This window comes from Chanodichthys erythropterus, chromosome 6 (genome assembly GCF_024489055.1).
Source record: "Chanodichthys erythropterus isolate Z2021 chromosome 6, ASM2448905v1, whole genome shotgun sequence".
Classification (NCBI taxonomy): Eukaryota; Metazoa; Chordata; class Actinopteri; order Cypriniformes; family Xenocyprididae; genus Chanodichthys; species Chanodichthys erythropterus.
The window spans coordinates 5,320,733-5,344,930 of NC_090226.1; the positions used below are offsets into that span (position 1 = coordinate 5,320,733).

The 24,198-nt window shown below is 38.4% G+C and overlaps 1 protein-coding gene across 1 annotated transcript in view; it reads left to right on the forward strand.

The window, feature by feature from the left end:
* erc2 (ELKS/RAB6-interacting/CAST family member 2) overlaps positions 1 to 24,198 on the forward strand; it is a 61,414-nt gene that overhangs the window by 28,231 nt on the left and 8,985 nt on the right. Inside the window, exons 4-10 of the mRNA XM_067387151.1 lie at positions 786 to 941; positions 2,906 to 3,073; positions 3,295 to 3,462; positions 7,888 to 8,025; positions 8,783 to 8,923; positions 9,020 to 9,160; positions 12,764 to 12,963. Coding sequence (XP_067243252.1) covers positions 786 to 941; positions 2,906 to 3,073; positions 3,295 to 3,462; positions 7,888 to 8,025; positions 8,783 to 8,923; positions 9,020 to 9,160; positions 12,764 to 12,963 — 1,112 coding nt within the window. The remainder of the gene's footprint in view (positions 1 to 785; positions 942 to 2,905; positions 3,074 to 3,294; positions 3,463 to 7,887; positions 8,026 to 8,782; positions 8,924 to 9,019; positions 9,161 to 12,763; positions 12,964 to 24,198) is intronic.

Consider the following 24,198-nt stretch of genomic DNA (forward strand, 5'->3'; position numbering starts at 1 on the left):
ATGTGTTTGCTTATGCTCTGAAGATGGATATTATCTTTCATAGAGCCACAAGGTATAGCATTACAACCTTGGTCTAGATGAACAAATAGCACTATTGCACATTTAACTATGCCTTTAAAATATTGACGATAAGCCTAGCTGTCATTTATCTAGGAAATGGACTCTCTGTGTACAGTATGTGTGAAATGGGATGTTGGTTTTCAAAGGCCCTGTGTGGAAATGGTGCCTATTGATGTCTGTGAAAACAAAATGATGAGAGAGTGAGCGAGAGAGAGAGAGAGAGAGAGAGAGAGTGGAAAGGAAGGGCGGGTTACCGGAGAGAGCATGCGAGAAGGAACACCAAACGTTCTCTTATGTCTGAATGGGAGATGGACCATAGCTAATGCCAAAGACGTTGTATTATTTATTTAAAAAGCCGAAGGAGCTGCAACTCTTGGTCTCACAGTCCAAAGAGGCTCACGCATGCTGCTCGCTTTCCCAGAGCGTCTCTCCGCCCGGGCTGGATGTGTGCTCAGTACTACCAAATGGTGATTACATGCTGATCCATTAGCATGAGAGAGACAGATTCTGCTTTGGCTTTGCAGCAGTACTGCAGCTACTCACTGGCGATGCTGCAAGACGTTAGAGTTTCGCATATCCCTGTCTTCCTCTTGTTGTGATTCCGCCTGTCTGTTGGGAATTGGGTTTGGCATGCTTCGATCCGTTGAGTCGCACCAAAGTTGTCTTACTTGCTTAAGATGATGGAGCACAACGTCGCTAATTTTTCCACTAAATTGTTTATCCAGGACACCAAAATCGCATCCTTGGAGCGCAACATTCGGGATCTGGAGGATGAGATACAGATGTTGAAGGCGAATGGATTGCTGAACACTGAGGATCGAGAGGAGGAGATCAAACAGATGGAGGTCTACAAAAATCACTCCAAGTTCATGAAGACCAAGGTAAACAACTTCTTTAAGGAGCTTTAAACTATAAACAGCCATAGACACAAAGAAATCAGTTTATGCAGGTGATTGTTAAAGTAAAACGCACAATATATCTGTGTTGTTACTGATTATGTGTAGGGATAGTTCACTCAAAAATGAAAATTCTGTCATTATTTACTCTCCTGTTGTTGTATGTTTGTTGAACACAAACGTAGGACAGAAAAGTTCATACTGACCACAACTGATTACGTGGAAAAAATAGTCAACACAACTTCCACACACAATCTTCTGGAAGCTATGCGGTTTGAATGAGAAGCACACTGAAAGTTAGGTCAGATTTGAGAAAATAAGGACTTTTTTTGGTGAACTAGTCCATTCATTACTAGTAACAGCCGGATTATGTATATTTTGGCAGCTGAGTTTGCTTGAAGCATGTGATATTACATCATATAAACAACAGTTTTTTGTTAAAAGTGGACATGAAATCCGCATTGACCCTTTCTTAATAAACATTCCTGGTTTTGCATAATTCATTAGTGAATGTTTCCAAATATTTTAGTTTAGGGTCCAATTCTCACTATTAACTGAATATTAACTATGACTTTTGCCTCAATAAACTCCTAATTACTGCTTATTAATAGTTAGTAAAGTGGGATTGGGTAGGATTAAGGGATGTAGAATATGCATTAATATGTGCATTATAAGTTCTAATAAACAGCCAATATCCTAGCAATTTGCATGATAATAAGTAACTAGTTAATAGTGAGAATTGGTCCCTAAAATTGGTTACCGATTTTTTATTCTTCTTCCAAATTAAAAAAAAAAGTTTGTCTTTTGTAATCTTGCATCAAAATGTAAAAACTTGCTTTGTCACTGAAAGAACTGTCCTATTCAGGTTGACATCACCAACTCCTCCTCTCCAACCGCCCGTCATAGAGACACGATCCAATCAATTCTCAATGGATAAAAGTCCAGCCCTAGATTGTTTTCTCTTTGAATATAATGTTTTGTATTACTGAAGTGAGTTGGATTGTGAAAACTTTTTGCTCTACTGTTTGCTATGTTTACTCTAAAAGCAGATCAATCTGTAAAGGTGTACAATATCAGAGTAAATATGTCTAATTATAATATCTGTTAACATTAAAAATCATTTAAATTATTATACTGTTGTTAGCCAAAATCAGTGCATCCTCAGATTATTATATATATTTGAGCTTTTTTTGTGTCTTTTTCACAAATTGCAGTGAAGGGTTTCAAATGTCACGGAAGTGGCAGAGAAAATCCTCACAGATGTCTCGTGGAATTGTAATGATTGGTAAGCTGAGTAATGCTAGAAGCAGCAGTATTAAAATAGGATCTGTAGGATCTGTGTAAATATTTCTCACGGCTGTGCTGACAGTGTTTCCTGTCAAAACACTTCCGTCTGTCGGTTCAGTGTGAATTGGCCTTTAAACTGAAGTGTAATGATATTCTGCTACAGAGTTCGGATTGGTTTGTTTGATTTGCACCTCCCTTTGCGCCACGGTTTTAACAATTTTATGGCTTGTATCTTGACAGAAAAGTTTATTTATTCTATCTCTCATTGGTTAGTGGAAGTGGATTTTTGTGCACGTGTGTGGGTGTTATTGTAGGTGATGTATTTGCTGTATCTAACATGCTCGTGAATCAGCTGGGGGTTTTGTTGTGATATTTATAGAAGTCATTTCATCAATAATTGATATGGCTGATGTATATTAAATGGGGATTGCGTTCTGAAATCTATCTTTTATGTGAGGAGAGTACAGATGTAGAGAAGAAAACTCCCTTACTCATTTTTTGTTTTTATATTAAAAAATAATTCATTATGTATTCGTTAAAAATAAATTGTCTAGATACTCAGATGTTTTGTAACATTTTACGTGCTAAATGATTTCCCTGTCCCATAAATAACAGAAAATTCTCTTTCTCTGTGCCTTCTTTTCTTTCTCAATCTCTTTCAGATTGACCAGCTCAAGCAGGAGCTCTCGAAAAAAGAGTCTGAGCTTTTAGCTCTGCAAACAAAACTGGAAACTTTGAATAATCAGAATTCAGACTGCAAACAGCATATTGAAGTGCTCAAAGAGTCCCTCACTGCCAAAGAGCAACGCGCTGCCATCCTACAAACAGAGGTTACAAATGTTTTTATTTTTTTTATTATTTTACTTTTTAATTTTATTATTATATTTTTTAGTTTTTGTCCATTGTCATTTTATTTTTTATGTTATTTTAACAGAATTATGTCCTCACTTGTTAACCTAATATTTGACGTAAGACTTACTGCCATATAAGCACTTGAAGGCAAATATCCTCAGCTTTGCATTCACTCTCATGCTCATGGTGTGTTGGTTAGGTGGACGCTCTTCGCTTGCGTCTGGAGGAGAAGGAATCGTTCCTTAATAAGAAGACGAAGCAATTGCAAGACTTGACCGAGGAGAAGGGAACACTGGCCGGGGAAATCAGAGACATGAAAGACATGCTGGAAGTCAAAGAACGCAAGATCAACGTCCTGCAGAAGAAGGTAAATCACTCAGGAATTAAAGGTCAGAGGTTAGGTTGTATGGTCAGACTGTTTTCACGGGCCATTTAGAAATGATTGGAGTCGATTTTACCAAGCAGTAGTAGTTCCTCAGGAAGACTGTGATATAAGCAAGGGGGTTTGATGTAACCATATTATATTATCACATTTTCGTTTCCGAAAATGATTCTGGTGTGATGGGTGGGTGAAGTGCGATTATCCTTTAATAGAGTCGTCTCACCACATGAATATTATAGCAATGAATGCACTAAAAAGCCCTCGCACTACTCATATACATCACATATCAATGCAGAGAGAGAGAAGGAGGGGTGCACAAAGGTGAGCTGCACGATTAATCCTTAAAAAATTGTGTTCTCGATTTCATCATATCTAATTCCTAACTGACAACAATTCGCCCAAGTATATTAAACCTTTGGCAAAAATAAAATCACAACATTCAAATCTTTAAATCCATTGATCTAAAGAGAGTTGTCATGTGTAGATAGAAACAGCTTCACAAACAATCTTGTCAAACACACAGTATCATTTCTGTTACAAAGATTCCAGTTATCACAGAACCATACAAAAGTGTATTATTCAGATATAAACGCTGATGTCTACTTTACTGATCAAAATCACCTTTGCTTCTAATAACGAATGTATCAATTGCATTGTTATGCCACTAGGTGGCAACAAATTGCTGTTAAAAATGTTTCTGTCACTGAATCATTCTTTTAGAAACAAGTGAAGTCTTTATGAATCCAACTTACAAAAATATTCTGTTTCACCTCTCTGGATCTTACATGTGTGCTCAATCATCTTATTTGTGTTGAATTTGTGGTAACACATTACAATAAGGTTCATTTGTTAACATTAGTTAATGTATTAACTAACATGAACTTACTTAATAAAATTCCAGCTGTTCATAGTTTGTTCATTGTTCAACTAATGTTAACAAATACAACTCTTGAGAATGTTAGAAAAAATCAAGGTCCATGAATGTTGTCAAGGTCCAGCTGGCGCAATTATTTTATTTTATAAAAGGGCGTTTTAGGTCTCATACTATACCTCATACCTCTAAGCAACAGTTAATTTGTACATCATTGTAATGTTCAATCATTGTTTAACACTTTTATCCAAGTCTTCATTTGTCTTTTTTTTTTTTTTAAATATCGCAATAAATATCGTATCGTGGGATTTCAATATGGTTACATCCCTATTATATAATGTTTTTGGTCAAATTTGTTCAAAAATGTACTTCACCCTGCTAACAATTATATGTTCTAAGAACAATTTTCTGATGTTCATATTAAGTTATGTCCAGTTTTTTTAATGTTTTAAAAACTTTTTTTTCTTGGTTATGCAAACATTAAGGAAACATTCCATTTTATCGTTCTTAAAACATTATGGGAACATTACTGTTGAATGTTCACTAAACATTCTAACATTTATAAAATCTTAGGCTTTTCAGCATTTCAGAAAAAACCTTCCATGACCAATGTATCAATGTTTTAATGTTTTTAGAACATTATTATAGACCAGATAACTTTAAACAAAAATTCTGTTAATGTTACTGGAAGAACGCTTGTTCATAACTTGTCAGAATGTTCTGAGAATGTTTATACTTCATTAATTATAGTCAGCATTAGAAATGCACTTAACACTCATTTCTAAAACCTAGTGAGCTGAATTTTGACTGAAAATTGAAGCAGAATTGCTAGCATTGCTTGCACAGATTGCTAGCATTGCTTGCAAGCTCCAAGGAACAGAGCCACAGAGTATTGGCGCCTTTCTCCCCCTACTCTATCTTCTTTCAACTCCTTTTTCATCTTTGCCCTCTCTTTATCGTCTCACCACCTGCTTTCCTGGGTTCTTTAACCTTTTTCATGTTCAGTCACGGGAAACATCTCAGGAAAGGCTGCTATCTGCTTCAGACTGTATTTAACTTCTGATCTCTTGCTGTCTGTGCTGGTTTGATCTCATTTATCTTATATTTTAAGTCACATCACCAACAACCTACTGTGTTGCTTACATATTTACTCAAAGAAACACCCAGTAGCTGCATTTGCATTCAAAACAGCTTCATTTGTTCTTGAAAAAAGTATTTATCTATCTATCTAAACCCGTTCATACAGCTCCATAATTGTGGGTAATGGGATATTGCACCATTCATCAAAAAGCAAAGCATCCAGTTCTTGCGGAGGATAAAGGAAGTGAAATCTAGCCCATTATCTGACCATACTGAACATCATCAGGCATAAATATTCCCTTGAGATGCTGCCCGTACCATTAGAGACCAACCGCCATGTTTCACAGTCAGCAATAGACGTTGTGGGTTGAATCATCCTCAGGCTTCCTTCAACACAAACCCATTCAAATGGAAAACAAGGTGAAAGATGAACCAACAGACCATATAACTTGCTCAGACGTCCAGGTACTTTTCCCAGTTACACCAGGTTATCCATCTTTGTAAAATGGCCTTGAGTGCATGCGGTTTCTGAATGGCAGCACAGTTTATTTGACTCTTTGTGAAACTCGCCACATACAGCAATATGAAGTATACATCCATCCATGTCAGTAAATGCTGACTTATGAATGATCCTCATGGTCAGTGCAATTTGTTGTTATTTTTCGTTGTTGTTTTGACAATGTTTGTTGACCGCTTGACATATTAAATGTTTTTGTGACCAATGCACTTACGATTTCTGCACAAAAAGGTTTATTTGTAACATTATAGTGCTTTCACAGCTAATGTATTTATTTTAATAAGCAAACAAGCAGAGCTGTTGTATAGGTGATTGTTAATTAGCAATCAAGATAATATGAACTTGAGTCAAATTTAAACCATTTTGATGTGATTTTTTAAAGGTGAAGTATGTGATTTTATCACCCCTAGTGGCACTAAGTTAAAGTGCAATTCTTGATCGTTTGAATGAACAGGTTTTCTACGGAAGAGGATTAGAGCCAAGCAATAATAAAAAAATAAAACCATCTCGAGATTAAAGTTGTTAAATTTCGAGAAAAATCTCTTTAAATTTCAAGAAAAAAGTCGAAATAAAATGTTGAGAATAAAGTCATTATAACGTAATTTAACGAATTTGTTCTCGTAATTTAACGACTTTTTTCTCATAATTTAATGACTTTATTCTCAACATTTTATCTTGACTTTTTTCTTGAAATTTAACAACATTTTTCTCATAATTTAACAAATATTTTCCCATAATTTAACAAATTTTTTCTCGTAATTTAATGACTTTATTCTCAACATTTTATCTTGACTTTTTTCTTGAAATTTAACATTTTTCTCATAATTTAACGAATATTTTCTCATAATGTAACAACTTTTTTTCTCGTAATTTAATGACTTTATTCTCAACATTTTATGTCGACTTTTTTCTCGAAATTTAACAACTTTTTTCTCATAATTTAATGTGTTTATTCTCAACATTTTATGTCGACTTTTTTCTCGAAATTTAACAACTTTAATCTCGAGATGGTTTTATTTTTTTATTATTGCTTGGCTCTAATCCTCTTCTGTAGTTTTCCTAATAGAGTGCTTCAGGAATTTATGGAAGCTTGTTTCCGCCACTAAATTAAAAAATTGAAAAGGCATTTGCAAGTGTTTATCACACAATTCTAACTTTATTTCTCAGAACTGTGAGATATAAACTCACAATTGCGTCTTATAAAGTCAGAATTGCGACATATAAATTCGTAATTCTGACTTTTTCCTCAGAATTGTAAGTTTATATCTTGTAATTCTGACATTTTAACACACAGTTGTGAGTTTATATCTCACAATTCTGACTTTATAACTCGCAATTGTGAGTTTATATCTTGCAATTTTGAGAAAAAAAGTCAGAATTGTGAGATACAAAGTCACAATTACCTTTTTTATTATTTATTTCATAGCGGAAACAAGCTTCCATAGGAATGGAATCTTAAAACACAGAAAAAGATTTCCATCGTCCCAAAGTCAATGGGTTTTTAGAATATGGCCTTAGTTAAATGCCTGAAATAAGGTCTGTGGTTAAAACAAGTACAAGATATTTTCAAGTTTTATTTTATTTACAACATAAAATACATCAGTAATACCCTACTTGTGATTTTTTTTTTTTTTTTTTTGGAGCTTAATGGTTGTGATGTTGAAGTCATGTGACCGTGGTTCAATTATAGCCTACGTTTAGCTTTTTACTTTTGGCGATTGTATTTATGCTTCGTTTGTGAAAATTATCTTGATGAACAAAACATGGAAGAATCATACATTTTTGTTGGTCACACAGCTTATTTTCTGCAATAATCGAAAAACCAATGGAAAAATCCTGGGTTGGCTTACAAAAATACATCATCACTGCAGCATCAATCATGAGTTTTCAATCAAAAGAGAACTCCAAACTCTAGATAAACACACTTCTTCCTCTCTCTTAGATTGAAAACCTTCAGGAGCAGCTGAGGGATAAAGATAAACAGCTTGGGAATCTAAAGGACAGAGTGAAGTCTCTCCAGACGGACTCCAGCAACACTGATACTGCCCTTGCCACGCTAGAGGAAGCTCTGTCTGAGAAGGTACCAGAAACCGTCCTAAACATCACTGGAAATGTAAATGTAGACTACATAAAATGAGAGTTGCCTCATATATGTTGATTTTAGGTTTTTGGAGAGCACTTTTGCAAAGCTTCTTCCTAACATTTTTCATTATAAATGAAGTTCAAGGTTGAGAAATTGCCTTTCTACAACACGCTGGGCATGAAATATTCATAGTATTTAAAGGGTTTAGTTCACCCAAAAACGAAAATTCTGTCATTAATCATTCGCTCTCATGTCGTTTCACACCTGTAAGACTCTTCTCATCTTCAGAACACAAATTAAGATATTTTTGATGAAATCCAAGAGGTTTCTGATCCCCCATAGAAAGCAACATAAGTACCACATTCAAGGCTCAGAAAGGTAGTAAATAGTCAACTTGACTACAGTGGTTCAACCTTAATGTTATGAAGTGACGAGAATACTTTTTGTGCGCAAAAACAAAACAAAAATAATGCCGAAAAATTTGGTGTTCTGACGTAGAACCTCGAAGGGCTGCACTGTGTCTACAGCGAATGAGACTGACAGGGAAGAGAAGAAATTATTGAATAAAGTTGGTATTTTTGTTATGTTTTACGCACAGAAAGTATTCTCGTCGCACAAAAAGTTGTCCCCTAATCTGTGAAGAATGAAGACATATACAGACATTTATTGATAAACCATGAGTGTTAGGGAAGTGTAAATAGTTGCAGCTTGCTCAATTAGCCATGAGTGCAGGTGCAATGTGTTTTTGTCACAGGAGCGAATTATTGAGCGCCTGAAAGAGCAAAGAGAGAGGGAAGACCGAGAGAGACTAGAGGAGGTGGACTCATATAAAAAAGAGAATAAAGATCTGAAAGAGAAGGTGAACTCTTTACAGCTGGAGCTAACGGAGAAAGAGGTACGTCAGTGATTGCATGCATGTCTGTTTCAGTTGTGTTTTCTTCGAGTTTTTGGTCAGACTGTCAGCTCTCGTCTCGTCTTCCTCTTCCTCCAGTCGAGTCTCATAGATTTAAAAGAACACGCCTCCTCGCTGGCCTCGTCGGGTCTCAAGAAAGACTCCAAACTCAAGTCTCTTGAGATCGCAATCGAGCAGAAGAAAGAGGAATGCAATAAATTGGAGACGCAGTTACAAAAGGTATGATTTTCTTTCTGACATCTTGATAATTCAATATTTGCAACATTTTAGAATGATCAGAATCGGTCGTTAACTGTGCCACTTTGGCATTTAATAAAAGTGGTTGTTCCCTCTTGTGTCAAATCCAGAATCAACTGACAGCATTGGCGATAGAAAACGCACATTTTTGTTTTCAGATATTTGTAGTGAATAAATATTATGTAAAATAAGAGAATTATAATTTTTTTTGATATTTAATTTTAGCAATATATATTGCACTACCTTTCGAAAGTTTAGGGTTAATACGTTTTTTTTTAAAAAAGTACTTATATTCAGCAAGGATGCATTAAATTGGTCCAACCGACTATTATAAAGACATACATTGTAAATGCTGTTATTTTGAACTTTCTGTTCATTAAAGAACCCTGAAAAAATGCATCACAAAAAAAAAAAGTCAACATTGATAATAAAAGTTTCTTTAGCAGTTGCAGTATATTGTAATAATATTTCACAATATTACTATTTTACTGTATTTTTTATCAAATAAATGCAGCCTTGGTGGGTATAAGAGACTTCTTTCAAAAATATTTATAATTCTTACCGATCCCAAACTTTTGAATAGTACTGAATAAATAATCAGTACAACAATCTTAGTGAAAAGTGACTTTTCATCGGTTCACATGACGAATGTCAAAAATTACATTTGATTAGTGAAAGTCCAAGATTTAACATAATACTTTACATTTCTTTAATCCCCAAAGTTTTATTTGAAATGAATCCCAGATTTTCAATGTGGTCTCTCTGTATAGATTCTGGCATTATATTACCCATCCTGCTCTAGGAGCATCTACCTTTTTAAAGACCCACATCAGTCAACCACTAATCGCTACCACTGGAATTACGTTCAATGAATTTGCCAGTTGTTTCATTGAATGTGTTTTCTGCATCAGCTTAATGGTCACTCATTTTAGAGGGCATCATGGGAGCTGTATTGAAGTAGTGATAAGATGTTGCTGTCTTTGTCTAATTTCTCTGATCTGACAGCAGCTGTGTCTCAAAACCTTGTGAACCGCAAGCCTAAGCGGCATTTTTGGGGACGTTGTTCAATTAAAATGTTTGTAATGTGACTACGATGATCAAAAAACGCTGTCTAGGTCGGCGTTTCACTCGGATTTGAGATCAGCTGGCTTCTTTTTGTTCTTATGCTGCTCTCTGGTTACTTATATTCTCCTGTGTAGAACATTATCATTAACCTGAAAGAAGAGCTAATGATAAAGCTTGTGCTGTTTTACTGGGTCCCTTCATACTCCTCCTCCTCCTCATTTCCCATGATTCCCTCCTTTGCAATGTAGCAAGCAGAGCAGCTGTTCAGTCAAATGAACAATCCCGTAAGTGTCTCTCTGGATCTGTACTAGCACATGTTGAAAGCATGAGGACACTACACTCTTAGTTTCTTTCTTTATCTTTAACTTGTAATGGTCTGTAAGGAATTCAACCCTGCTGGCTTAGAGAGCAGAAGTTATAATTTAAGGTCTGATGAACTTTAAAGTGGTCCTTGATTATCATTTCACTTTTTTAACTTTAGTTAGTGTGTAATGTTGCTGTTTGAGCATAAACAACATCTGCAAAGTTATGACGCTCAAAGTTTAATGCAAAGGATGACATTTTCTTTTACCGAAATCGCTTTTTAAGGACTACAACAAACGGCTGGTAGGGACTACAACAAGCTTCTTCCCGGGTTGGTGACATCACTAACCCTAAAATTTACCCCGCCACCAGGAACATGCAACAAAGGGGGTGAGGCCATGTTGGGCTGCTTTAGAGAAGAGGAAGAGTTGTTGTAGTAGAGTGTTGTTACCATGCCGACATTTTACGCCGGACTGCTTCACAAACGAGGGTCAATTCAACACTGGATTTGCACAAAAGATTAACATGACGGCACGCTCATTTGCATTTAAAGGGACACACACAAAAACGGCGTGTTTTTACTCACACCCAAATAGGGGCAAATTTGACAAGCTATAATAAATTATCTGTGGGGGATTTTGAGCTGAAGCACATTCTGGGAACACCAGAGACTTATATTACATCTTGTGAAAGGCACATTATAGGTCCCCTTTAAGTTTCATCCTGTGATACAGGAACAATAAAATATGTTTTTGTTGTTGTAGAGGACTGAAGCAGCTAGTTTATATTTAGCCTTGCGTATAGGGGAAATATAATATAAATCATTTAATATATAGTACATTTTGCAGCACAAAAATGTGAGAATTCATTAAAACTAAGTAAAATACTTGTATTTTACTATATTTTATTTTTATTATTTCTTCTATAGTTCTCATGCTGTATGGGTCTTTTCAGAATTTTGCATTTAATGTATGTTAATTTAGTGTTTTTTATCATATGTAGACCAAACCAATGGGATAAAACAGAATTTAGTGTGATTCAAAAGCATTCTGTGAAACATGTTCAGAATGTTCAAAAACTGTATTGTTTCCTCATGCTTCCAATGTTTACTAATCTAATACTCAGATACTTGAACACGCATAACCGCATTGCAAAGAATCTTACCACTGAACCTTGGAGCTAAAATCCACATTTGCATGTTACGTTGCATGTTCCCTTTGTCTTGTGTGTTTAATTCCTCTCATGTCATGTGATCATTTTGAGAATCTGGAGTGTCAGCTTTGATCAGTTGCCTTTGTAACAACTTTTGGTTTTATGACCATATTATCTTGGATTATATATGCTTTCGCTTTCTTTAATTTTGTATTGTATGTGATCAGTGTTGGGTGTAATTAATTACTAATCTAATTACTGTAATTTAATTACTTTTACCTTGTAAAGTGTAAAGTAAGGGATTACTCTTAATTTTAATGTAATTTAATTACTGTTACTTCTGATGTAATTGCATTAAATACTGTATACATTAGAACAATTCTATATAAATAACAGTGGATTTAACATCAAAATTTGATATGTTTTTAATGTAACCTTCTCCCTTTACACACTTTGGTCAGTTCAAGAATAATTTATGAAATTGCATAATGATATTTGAAAGAAACAAAAGTGCAGATTCGTGTCTGTCCTTGTATTTTTCAACTGGTCGAGGTTGATATGGGTTTTTGGTAATTAGTAATAAGTAGTCCAATACTTTTTTATAGAGAGTAATTAGAAAAGTCATCTAATTACATAGTTGAAGATGTAATTAGTAGCTAGTAATTAATTACTTTTTAGAGTAACTTACCCAACACTGTATGTGATCCATTGTGCGTTCATTTTAAACATGCCGATGTAAACTGTGTTTTAAAATGCTTGTAGTGTTTTACGAATTAAGCAAGGCTGTGTTTAAATATTGCAAATGGATTTATGCATAATTGCAACGTCCTACAGTATTCAACTACAGTTTCAACTGCAACAAGCCAAAAAAGTGCATTTAATCTTTGGAATATTTGCATTTAAAGCTTGGCTGATTATCTGCTTTGTGAAGCCCAAAGACCCCTCTAGTCTGGCATATGTGTTGGTGTTCAGAATTTTTCTTCATTCATTGATTTTGATTGGTAGAGGCTGTGTTTTTTTAACTGGTTTCTATGGCGGTGCCTTCCCATGACCCTCATACAGAAGGCCCATGAGGTGGAGGTGCAGCAAAGCTCACGTGGGAACCCTGAGTATGTGGACCGGGTCAAACTTCTGGAGAAGGAGGTGTCCTTCTACAAAGAGGAGTCCAGCAAAGCCCAGAACGAGGTCGAGAGGTTACTGGAGATTCTGAGAGAGGTGGAGACGGAGAAAAATGACAAGGATAAGAAGATCGCAGAACTGGAGAGGTGAGGAAAAACACACTTATTTACTTTCAAATGCTTTTGGAAGTGTGATGCTGAGCATTTAAGTCATACCCTAGTCAAACATTTGGACACACTAGACTGAATATGTTTTTTTGTTCTTGTGCAGACTGCATTATTATGACCTTAAAAACCTTTTGATCTAAATACTTAGACTTAAATACTTATAAAATATAATGTGTGACTATTTATGCATTTATTGTATTGTATGCATCTAGTTGTGCATTACAAATTAATTGAAATTTACAAATTAATTATTAATAAAAAGAGGTTTCAGTATTTAAAATAGATGAGTTGGCTGGAAAGTAAAATATGCATGCTTTTTCCCACTTTTTTTTTTTTTTTTTTTTTTTACTAAATTCACATTTTAATTAATGGTTTGGCCAGTGTCTTCCAATATGGTTTAAACTGCATCCCAAGATGCACCTGCTGTGAAGAGCTGGAAATCAGACAAAGATATTTGAGATATAAATATATATAAAATATAAGATATTTGATTTGTTTAAAGTTGCAACCTAATTGCATATCTGAGTGAATGAAAAAATGTAGGGCGGGATTTGATTTTGTCCACCAGGAATTGTTTGGATGGTTGTTGTTTTCTATTGGTGGATCTCATGTGAGTGACAGGTTGCCCCGCCAGTTAACGCATCATCAGAGAAGAAAAGTTGCTGCAAGAGGGTGGGGAAGTTATTTGATTAATCATGATTAATCAGGGCATATGAATTAAATAAAAAAAGATCTGCATGGATAAATTGTTTTATAATAAATTCTACAGTATTCCATAGAAAAATAAGAATCTGCCATTTTGATTTCATGTTGATTTTAATAGTCACCACATAACTCAAATACTTCAATTTGTGTTTTTTTATAGTTTCAACGTCTTTACTATTTTAAAAAATGTTGAAAGTAGTAAAAAGAAACAATGAATAAATATGTTTTAACGTTTCCCTGGTAGTGTAAATATAAGATTTGACAAGCTAAAACGTATTTATGAAGTCTGCACAAGTTTAATAAAGCAGCATCAGGACTGATCTCTCGTTTTGCCGTTATCTACAGTTTCTACTGTACTGCTTAATATAAAATTCTGCAGGGATATAACATCAAAATGCTGATGTCAAGGGCTGTTTTGTTACTGATGCGGTACAAACCGCGCTGTACTCTCAGAGCTGCCGTCAATAATGCATCTCCTAGTGGTTAAATATGATGATGATTGCAAATATTTATGCTGTTTCCTGGAATCATGCATTCATGAGGTCATCAGTATTCTGTGTGTTTCTGACATGTTCTGGATATTGATATTAAGCTCGTGTTTAGTGGTTGTGAATCGCCTCTCTCTTCATGCGCTGTGATGACTGCTATTCCTGACAAAACTGTGTGTGTTTTGGCATGTTCGTGTACAACTGCCTCCATATCTCTTCTTTTAAATTCTTCTATTTAGTTGTTGAGTAATTCATCTAAGATATCAGGTCCATGCTAGTCCTGTATGTTCAGATTGTACATCATCCTGAATGACTGTTCACACTAACAGCAATTTGAAAGTGACCATAAATCACTGACACAACAAAGTTGTGAAAAGGTAAATTTCATGCAAAAAAGCAGTAATAAAATGTGCTGTGTATATGTACATATAATCATATATTTTATACTTAATTTTATATATATACACTACCGTTCAAAAGTTTTGGATCAGTAAGATTTTTAATATTTTTAAAAGAAGTTTCGTCTGCTCACCAAGATTGCATTTATTTAATTAAAAATACAGTAAAAATAGTAATATTGTGAAATATTATTACAATTTAAAATAACTCTTTTCTATTGGAATATAATATAAAATGTAATTTATTTCTGTGTTGGAAAAGCTGAATTTTCAGCATAATTTCTCCAGATGATCCTTCAGAAATCATTTTAATATGATGATCTGCTGCTCAAGAAACATGTATTATTATTATCAATGTTGAAAACGTCTCGGGTTACATCTGTAACCCTGGTTCCCTGAATAAGGGAACGAGACGCTGCGTAAGCGCTTTGGGAACGCCTCTGTGTGTTACGTCTTGAAGCACTCGTGAAATCGAACCAATAGTGTGACGGGACGTCAGAGCGGGTGACGTCACGGACCAGGAAACTATAAAGCACCCTTGAGAACAAAGAACGCCAGCTTCTGAAATAGGGATGAAGCAGACGCTCACAGGCGTGCTGGGAGTATGGCTAAGCTACGCAGCGTCTCGTTCCCTTATTCAGGGAACCAGGGTTACAGATGTAACCCGAGACGTTCCCTTTCATGGGAACATCGACGCTGCGTAAGCACTTTGGGAACGCTATCCCAACTAGGCCATAGGACCAAATGCATGTCTGTTATCTCTTCAGGACGACAGTACTGAGGACCCTGGAGTGGAGCCCAAATCAAGGTTATAGAACCTAATAAAGGTATGCTGAGACGACCACCCAGCAGCCTCACATATGTCATTGAGGGGAACCCCTGACATCAAAGCCTTTGAGGCAGCCATACCCCTGGTGGAATGTGCCCGGACAGCCAATGGAGAAGGCTGCCCGGAAGACTCATAGGCAAGCGAGATGGCCTCGACCACCCACTTACTCATTCTCTGCTTGGACGCCGGACCTCCTTTGTTAGGAGATCCGTAACATACAAATAATTGTTCAGATTTTCGCCACAGGGCAGCTCTGTGGACGTAAGCATCTAAAGCCCTCACTGGGCAGAGCAGATTTAGTTTTTCCTGATCCGCATTTGCAAAAGGTGGAGGACAAAAGGCCTGCAGCACAATCAGCCCCGGGACACTTGTAGGGACCTTGGGAATATACCCAGGTCTCGGATGCAGAAAAGCTTTGACCATTCCAGGTGCAAAGTCTAGACATGAAGGAGCAACGGATAGTGCTTGTAAATCTCCAATTCTTTTGAGAGATGTTATGGCCAGAAGAAATATGGTTTTCAAAGTGAGAAACTTCTCAGACACTTCTTCCAAAGGTTCAAAGGGAGCCGCAGCTAACCCTTCCAACACAATGGCTAGGTCCCAGGACGGAGTTTTTGTGCGTACCACAGGCCTCAGCCTCTGAGTACCACGGAGAAAACGTATGACCAAAGGGTTTCTACCCACAGAAACGCCTTCTATTTTAGCGTGATAAGCAGAAATCGCTGCAATATATACCTTCAATGTAGAAGGGGTTAAACCGTCCGAGAATTTTTCTTGGAGAAATTGCAGTACATGACTGATGGAGGAGTGGAACGGATCCACCTGTAGTCGGCTACACCAAGTAGCAAACAGCTTCCACTTATACGCATAAAGTTTTCTCGTGGATGGAGCTCTGGAGTGGAGAATGGTCTCTACAACCTCGGTTGAGAGACCGGATTCTATGAGCTCGGCCCCCTCAGGGGCCAGGCCCACAGTTTCCATATCTCCGGGCGGGGGTGAACTATTGAGCCACCCGCTTGAGACAGAAGGTCCTGCCTGATTGGAATCTCCATGGGGGAGCCTTCTAAGAGGGATACTAGATCCGTGAACCATATCCGGGTCGGCCAGAACGGGGCTACCAATATTAGACGGACCCCGTCCCGTCGAACCCTCTCCAGAACTCCGGGGAGCAGAGCGATCGGGGGAAATGCGTACAGACGCAGCCTCGGCCACGTCTGTACCATAGCATCCAGCCCCAGAGGGGCTGGATGGGTCAAAGAATACCACAACGGGCAATGAGACGTCTCTTTCGAGGCAAACAAGTCGACTTCTGCGCGACCGAAATTCTTCCATATCAGCTCCACCACCTCGGGGTGGAGCCTCCATTCCCCGGGCCTCGGCCCCTGCCTCGATAGGATGTCTGCCCCCACATTTTGATGTCCCGGGATATAAGCTGCTCTCAGAGAGAGAAATTTCCCCTGGGACCATAGGAGGATCTGATGTGATAATTTGCACAGCTGGCGAGACCTCAGACCCCCCTGATGGTTGATATAGGAGACCACCGACATGTTGTCTGTACGAACTAACACGTGATGGCCCCTTAGGTCTGGGAGGAAGTATTTGAGTGCTCGAAATACCGCCATCATCTCCAGCTGATTTATGTGCCAGGAACGATGATGGTCCCCCCAAAGACCCTGAGCTGAGCGACCACTCATGATCGCCCCCCAGCCTGTGAGAGACGCATCCGTCGTTAGCATTTTGCGACGACAAGGAGCCCCCAACACAGGACCTTGGGACAGAAACCAGGGTTTCTTCCACACTGCCAAGGCACGAAGGCATCGCCGCGTGACCTTGATTGTGCGAAAAGGATTTCCCCTCGGAGAAAACCCCCTGGTTCTGAGCCACCACTGTAACGGTCTCATGTGCAGCAGACCAAAAGGTATCACGTTGGAAGCGGCTGCCATCAGACCTAACAATTTCTGAAACTGTTTTACAGTGAGTGACTGGCCTAATTTCACCCCTTTCATGGTTGAGAGAATAGAATTCACCCGGGCAGGAGACAGATGTGCCTGCATCGTCGTGGAATTCCAAACTACCCCTAGATAGCTGGTAGTTTGAGCTGGAAGAAGCACACTCTTCTTGGTATTGAGTCTCAACCCTAACCTTCTCATGTGTGACAGAACTACATCTCGATGTTGAACTGCCTGTTGCTCTGATTGAGCCAGAATCAACCAGTCGTCGATATAATTCAGCACGCGGATGCCCTGGAGTCTCAGCGGAGCCAGAGCCGCATCCACGCACTTTGTGAAGGTGCGGGGTGAAAGAGATAGGCCGAACGGAAGAACCTTGTATTGGTAAGCTTCGCCCCCGAAAGCGAACCTGAGGAACTTCCAGTGTGAAGGATGGATTGACACATGAAAGTACGCGTCTTTCAGATCTATTGTCACGAACCAGTCCTCGGACCTGATCTGTGTGGTGATCTGTCTGAGTGTAAGCATCTTGAACTTGAGCTTTTGTACTGAGCGATTTAACATGCGTAAATCTAGAATAGGACGCAACCCTCCATCCTTCTTCGGAACTATGAAGTAGCGGCTGTAAAACCCTGACTGTTTGCCCGGAGGAGGAACCCTCTCGATAGCTCCTTTTTGCAAAAGTGTCATAACTTCTTGTTCCATGACCAGAGACTGCTGGGGGCCCACCACTGTAGGGAGGACCCCGTTGAACTGGGGCGGGCGAGACTCGAATTGTATTTTGTAACCCTTTTCTATCATCTGCAGTACCCACTGAGAAATATTGGGAAGACGTTTCCATTCTTCCAAAAATTCTACTAAGGGAACCAACCTCTCGAGGCTGGTCTCTGGTGTTTTTTGAGCACTTGGCTCGACGCCCTGGAGCGGCGCACCGGCAGGAAGAAGTCGAATCAAGCGCTGACCGGCCCTCCTCAGAGGGTCGGTGGGGGCCGCTGCGCCCCGTAACGCACGAGACGGCGGGGTTGGCAGAACGGCCCCCTGAGGGCGCCGAAGAGGGGTTAGTATTATAGATTTTAATTTTACAAGACCCTCTTCGGAGGGGGCTGCCCTCAGAAGTCCTGAACCCCTGACGTCAGGACTTCTTCGAAGCCTTCCTCGCGATAATGACAGTCCGCAGATCTGTCTTACCCTTGGAAGGCTTCGCTTGCGTTGCCCTCCCCGGTCCCCAAGATCTTTGCGGGGGAGCACGGGTGGCAACACTTTGTTTCTGTTGCGCTCTATGCGCAGTCGAGGAGCTTGTAGACGGCCGAGGCTGCTCCCGCTCAGCAACCTCGGCAGAGCGGCGAGGGAGGAACTTTTGGAAGGCCGCCGACTGTCTTTTTGCCTCCTGGAACCTCTCAACGACAGATGTAACCGAGTCGCCGAAGAGGCCCAGGGGAGACACAGGTGCATCTAGAAGCACAGACTTATCTCGCTCTTTTATATCTGATAAGTTGAGCCATAAATGTCTCTCCGTGGCCACCAGGGCTGCCATAGAGCGGCCTATTGATTTTGCCGTCTCCTTGGTGGCCCGGAGAGATAAGTCGGTAGCCTTCCTGAGCTCTTGGATAGCGTCAAAAGTCGCCTCGCCACTCTCGTCTATCTCCCCCAGCAGGTCGGCTTGATATGCCTGGAGGATGGCCATAGTGTGGAGACATGCGGCCGCCTGACCTGCTGAGGCATAAGCCCTGCCCACCAGCGCTGATGTTGTACGCAGGGGTCTGGTGGGCAAAGTCGGGGATTTTAGGGACGATGCTGTCTCAGGCGAGAGATAGCTCGCGAGCGTCTCCTCAACCTGAGGCATCGCCCCATAACCGTGCTGTTTACCTCCTACTATATTACTATATAGAGTGGTTTGTGGGTTGTAAACACGAAATTGTGCTGGCTTGTGCCACGATCTCGACACCTCGGTGTGGAGATCGTGGAAAAACGGCAATCCCCGGGGCTGAGGCTGTGATCGGGCTGGGAGAAAGCGCTCATCCAATTTGCTTTTTGTTCGCGCTTCTGATCTTTCTTCTGGCCATTCTATTTTTAACTTTGCCACCGCCCGAGTCACAACATCTAAAAGCTCCTCATGAGCTGGAGATGAGGATGGCGGGTCCTCCTCTCCAGCCCCGACGCTCGCTACATCCATCTCCTCGGAGCTGGATAAGTGAAGCGCCGGTGCAGGTGCCTCTACCCTGGGGGAAGAAACCGCAGCGCGTGCTTCCGCAGCCAGGGGAGAGACACTGGGTCTGGCGGGTGAAGGCTGAGATAGGGCAGGACCCGTCTCTAGCCCCTCCGCCAGATCCATCTGTGAACCCCAGGACTGAAGCCGCCGCTGTGCCTCGGCAGCAGCGGGACCCGAACCCTGGGGAACACTCGCCGCGGCGCCCTCTTTATTCTTGTCAAAGAACGCGCGGCGTGAGCGGAGTGTACGGAGCGTCAGTTTTTCACAATGTACACAGACAGCTCCCTCGAGAGCTGCCTGTGCATGCTCCACTCCCAAACAAGCAACGCACATCTCGTGTGTATCCCCGCCCGTGATGAAGCGAGGGCAGGGATGAACGCACTTAACAAACTGTTGCTTGCTTGCACTCGCCATTTGTGTCTCACAATATATATATGTATATATTATATGTGCTTGGTGAACTAAAATACTCTTGTCCTCGGACGAAGAGATATTTTGTTTGCTGTGTAGATATAAAGGGACAGACAACACCAAATAAGACACACGATAACACAGAGCGCTGCTGAAGACTTCAGAAGCTGGCGTTCTTTGTTCTCAAGGGTGCTTTATAGTTTCCTGGTCCGTGACGTCACCCGCTCTGACGTCCCGTCACACTATTGGTTCGATTTCACGAGTGCTTCAAGACGTAACACACAGAGGCGTTCCCAAAGCGCTTACGCAGCGTCGATGTTCCCATGAAAGGGAACAGTTGTGTACTTTTTTTTCAGGATTCCTTGATGAATAGAAAGTTCAAAAGAACAGCATTTTTCTGAAATACAAAGCTTCTGTAGCATTATACACTACCGTTCAAAAGTTTGGGGTCAGTAAAAAATTTTATTTTTTATTTTTTTTAGAAGAATTTAAAGAAATTAATATTTTTTCAGCAAGGATGCATTAAATCGATCAAAAGTTACAGTAAAGACATTTATAATGTAACAAAAGATTATATTTCAAATAAATGCTGTTCTTTTGAACTTTCTATTCATCAAAGAATCCTGAAAAAAAATATTGTTCACAATAAATGTTTCTTGAGCAGCAAATCAGCATATTAGAATGATTTCTGAAGGATCATGTGACACTGAAGACTGGAGTAACGATGCTGAAAATTCAGCTTTGATCACAAGAATAAATTACATTTTCAAATATTTTCAAATAGAAAACATTTATTTTAAACTGTAATATTTCACAATATTACTGATTTTACTGTATTTTTAATTAAATAAATTCAGCCTTGGTGAGCAGACAAAACTTATTTTAAAGACATTAAAAATCTTACAGATCCCAAACTTTTGAACAGTAGTGTGTATATATATATATATTATATATATATATATATATCTAAAATCTATAAATCTAAAATATATAAAAATTTAAATGAAAAGTTTTATTTATTTAATATTAAATTACATTAATTATTAAATATTAATTTATTTAATATTTTATAATATTTAATAAATGTTTTAATATTAATTAAAATTATATCCACAAAAGGATAGATGAAAAACCAACCATACTCCAACTGTATTCCAAGTGTTTTTGATTGATATGCTTTAAATTATCTTGTTTATAACATGCATTATGCAGTGCTGCAATATATATACAAAAAAAAAAAAAAAAATCACTGTCAGTGTGAACAGCCCTTATATTAGTTTTGAGCATCAGACAGTAAGTTCAGTTCCTCATAGGTTCTTCAGCTCTGGCTCAAAGTCTTGTTGCTTTTTCTCAGTTGACACGCTCATGCTTCAGTGTTAATGTGGTTTGATTAATCATGTGTGTTTCTGTTTTTTTTTACCGTCTCGCCAACTCTTTCTCTTTTGGTCTTTCTCTTTTTCCAACCTCCTTCTGTTCCTCTTGTTTTTCCTTCATCTTCTGACATAAAAACACTCATTTCTTCACTTCTTGTTCGTAATTTATTGTTCATCTTCCTGTCCTGCAACTCGTTTGTCTATCTGTCTGTCTGTCTAACACTATCTATCTATCTATCTATCTATCTATCTATCTATCTATCTATCTATCTATCTATCTATCTATCTATCTATCTATCTATCTATCTATCTATCTATCTATCTATCTATCTATCTATCTATCTATCTATCTATCTATCTATCTATCTATCTATCTATCTATCTATCTATCTATCTATCTATCTATCTATCTAATCTTCTCTCGTATTACCTCCATCCATAACTCATACCTCCTTCACTGTGGCCCAGCCCCCCTCCCCACGCTGCCCGCCCCTTGCCCCGCCCTGGTGGCAGAGCCCCCTCTGACCCTCCCCCCTCTGTGTCCGCTGCCCCCCAGCAGATTGGGGGCATGGTGTGGGACTTCCTGGGAAAGTGAGTGCTCTGTCCTGGCACCACGGCTCGGCTGCATTTATCTGTCTGCAACTGCTGTGTGGCTGTTTGATGCCTTGATGTCCCCGTTGCACAGCTGTCTCTCATTCACTGGTTTTTCTAACAAAGGAAAGGACCGTTTTATTTCTTATAATGTTGTAAATATGTGCCCGATTGCATTGATGTAAAAATCAGTGGATTGAGACAGCTCAGAAAATAAGATGTGTGTATAATGTGTTTTGTGGTTGTGTGTGCCGTTTCTTGTGCATGTATCGGGCTCTCTTCTAAACTCTAGTGAGATGCTTCACCGTCTACATAAGCAGCTTCCTAAGTAAGTTAGAGCCTCTTAAGTGGCTCACGTTGCCATCTTGATCTTGTCACAGTGCATTCTGGGACTCTTCAACAGTTTGTAGTCAGTAAGATTTTTTTTTTTTGCAAAGAAATTAAAATTTTTATACAGCAAGGATCAAAAATGACAGTTTTTACAAAAGATTTCAAATAAATGCTGTTCTTTTTAACTTTATTCATCATTGAATCCTGAAAAAAAAAAAAAACGGATCATGGTTTCTGCATAAATTTTAAGCAGCACAATGTTTTCAACATTAATAATAATAAGTAGAAATGTTTTTTTTTTTTTTTTGAGCTGCAAATCAGCATATTTGAATAATTTCTGAAGGATCATGTGACACTGAAGACTGGCGTAATGATGCTAAAAATTCAGCTTTGCATCACAGGAATAAATTACATTTTAAAATATATTCACATAGAAAATAGTTACTTTAAATAGTAATAATATTTCATACTGTTGCTGTTTTTACTGTATTTTTGATCAAATAAATGCAGCCTTGGTTAGCAGAAGAGACTTCTTTTAAAAACATTAAAAAAATCTTACTGACCCCAAACTTTTGAACGGTATAAATATGTAAAGGATTAATTTAATGCTACCTTAGATTTTGGCTGAAACTACACATCTTAGATATTGCTGTCTACAGTTTTGAACATGTTATGAGTGCATCTATAGTACCTAAAATATGTTGCCAAGGTAGGCATCTCACTCAGCTTTGGAACAGAGCTTATGTGTAAATCAACCAAAGCACACGTTTTCCTTTTATCACTATATCTGTTCTATAATGTGATTTTGTGCAGTGGATAGAAAATGTAAAATATCTCAGTTTTAATCAAAATGTTTCAGCACAATACTTTTTTTCACATTGTGTCAGATGTGTGATAATTGCACACTTGATATATCTGTCGTGTTGATGTTGGCATGGAAACATGTTAATGTGTAGTCATATTCCGAAAGCACACCAAGATTAAAGGGACAGTTCACCTAAAAAAAATAATTTTTACTCACCCTCATGTCATCAAGCTGATTGTCTTTTCTTCCATAGAATACAAAAGAAGTTGTTTACACATATCAAGTCAAATCATCTTCATTTTTATAGCGCTTTATACAAGACTGATTGTTTCAAAGCAGCTTTACAGTGATAAAAAAGGAAAATTATTATCAGTTAAACAAACAGAATTCAATTCTGCTGTAAAGCAGCTCTAAAAAAGACAATAGTGTCGGTGCAGTGTTGATTCAGTTTGATTCAACTGAATCATAATCAATAAATGGGGACAAAAGCTGCACTAAAAAATCAACATACATTTACTTGAGAAGCCAAATGACATAAGATTTCAAGGACATGTCTTGTTGTCTGAAAAACTGAACAAAATTAAGTGACTTTATGCTTAAAACAAGAACAAAATATCAGAAGTAGTTCATACGACTCATGCATTATATTCCAAGTCTTTTGAAGTGGATTTGTGCAAGAAATACATTAAATTTAAGTCATTTTCATTGAAAATTAATAATGCACTCTTCTGCAGCTAGTACATCTCATATTAAATAATATCTCCTTTTGTGCTCAGTTGAAGAAAGCAAGTCATGCATGTTTAAAAATTTTGCACATGAAAGTGACTAAATGAGAGCAAGTTTTATTTTTAGGTGAACTATTCTTGAAATTAGACTTCAAAACTGTGTTTTTTCCTCATGCGTTTGTTAACTAATGCTATTATCTTGGTGTATTTGATTCCACCCTGCTTATGTGACATGTTAACATGTTCTGCATTTGTTACTCTATTTTGCACACACACGCTTCTGTGATCTCTGTGCTTGCCGCTTGGTGTTGCTGGCATACGAGGGCTTTGGCAAGCAGCGGAGTCCCGTTTCCTGACCCTTGAACATCCATTTCACATGCTTATCTGCATCCCCTATCCTC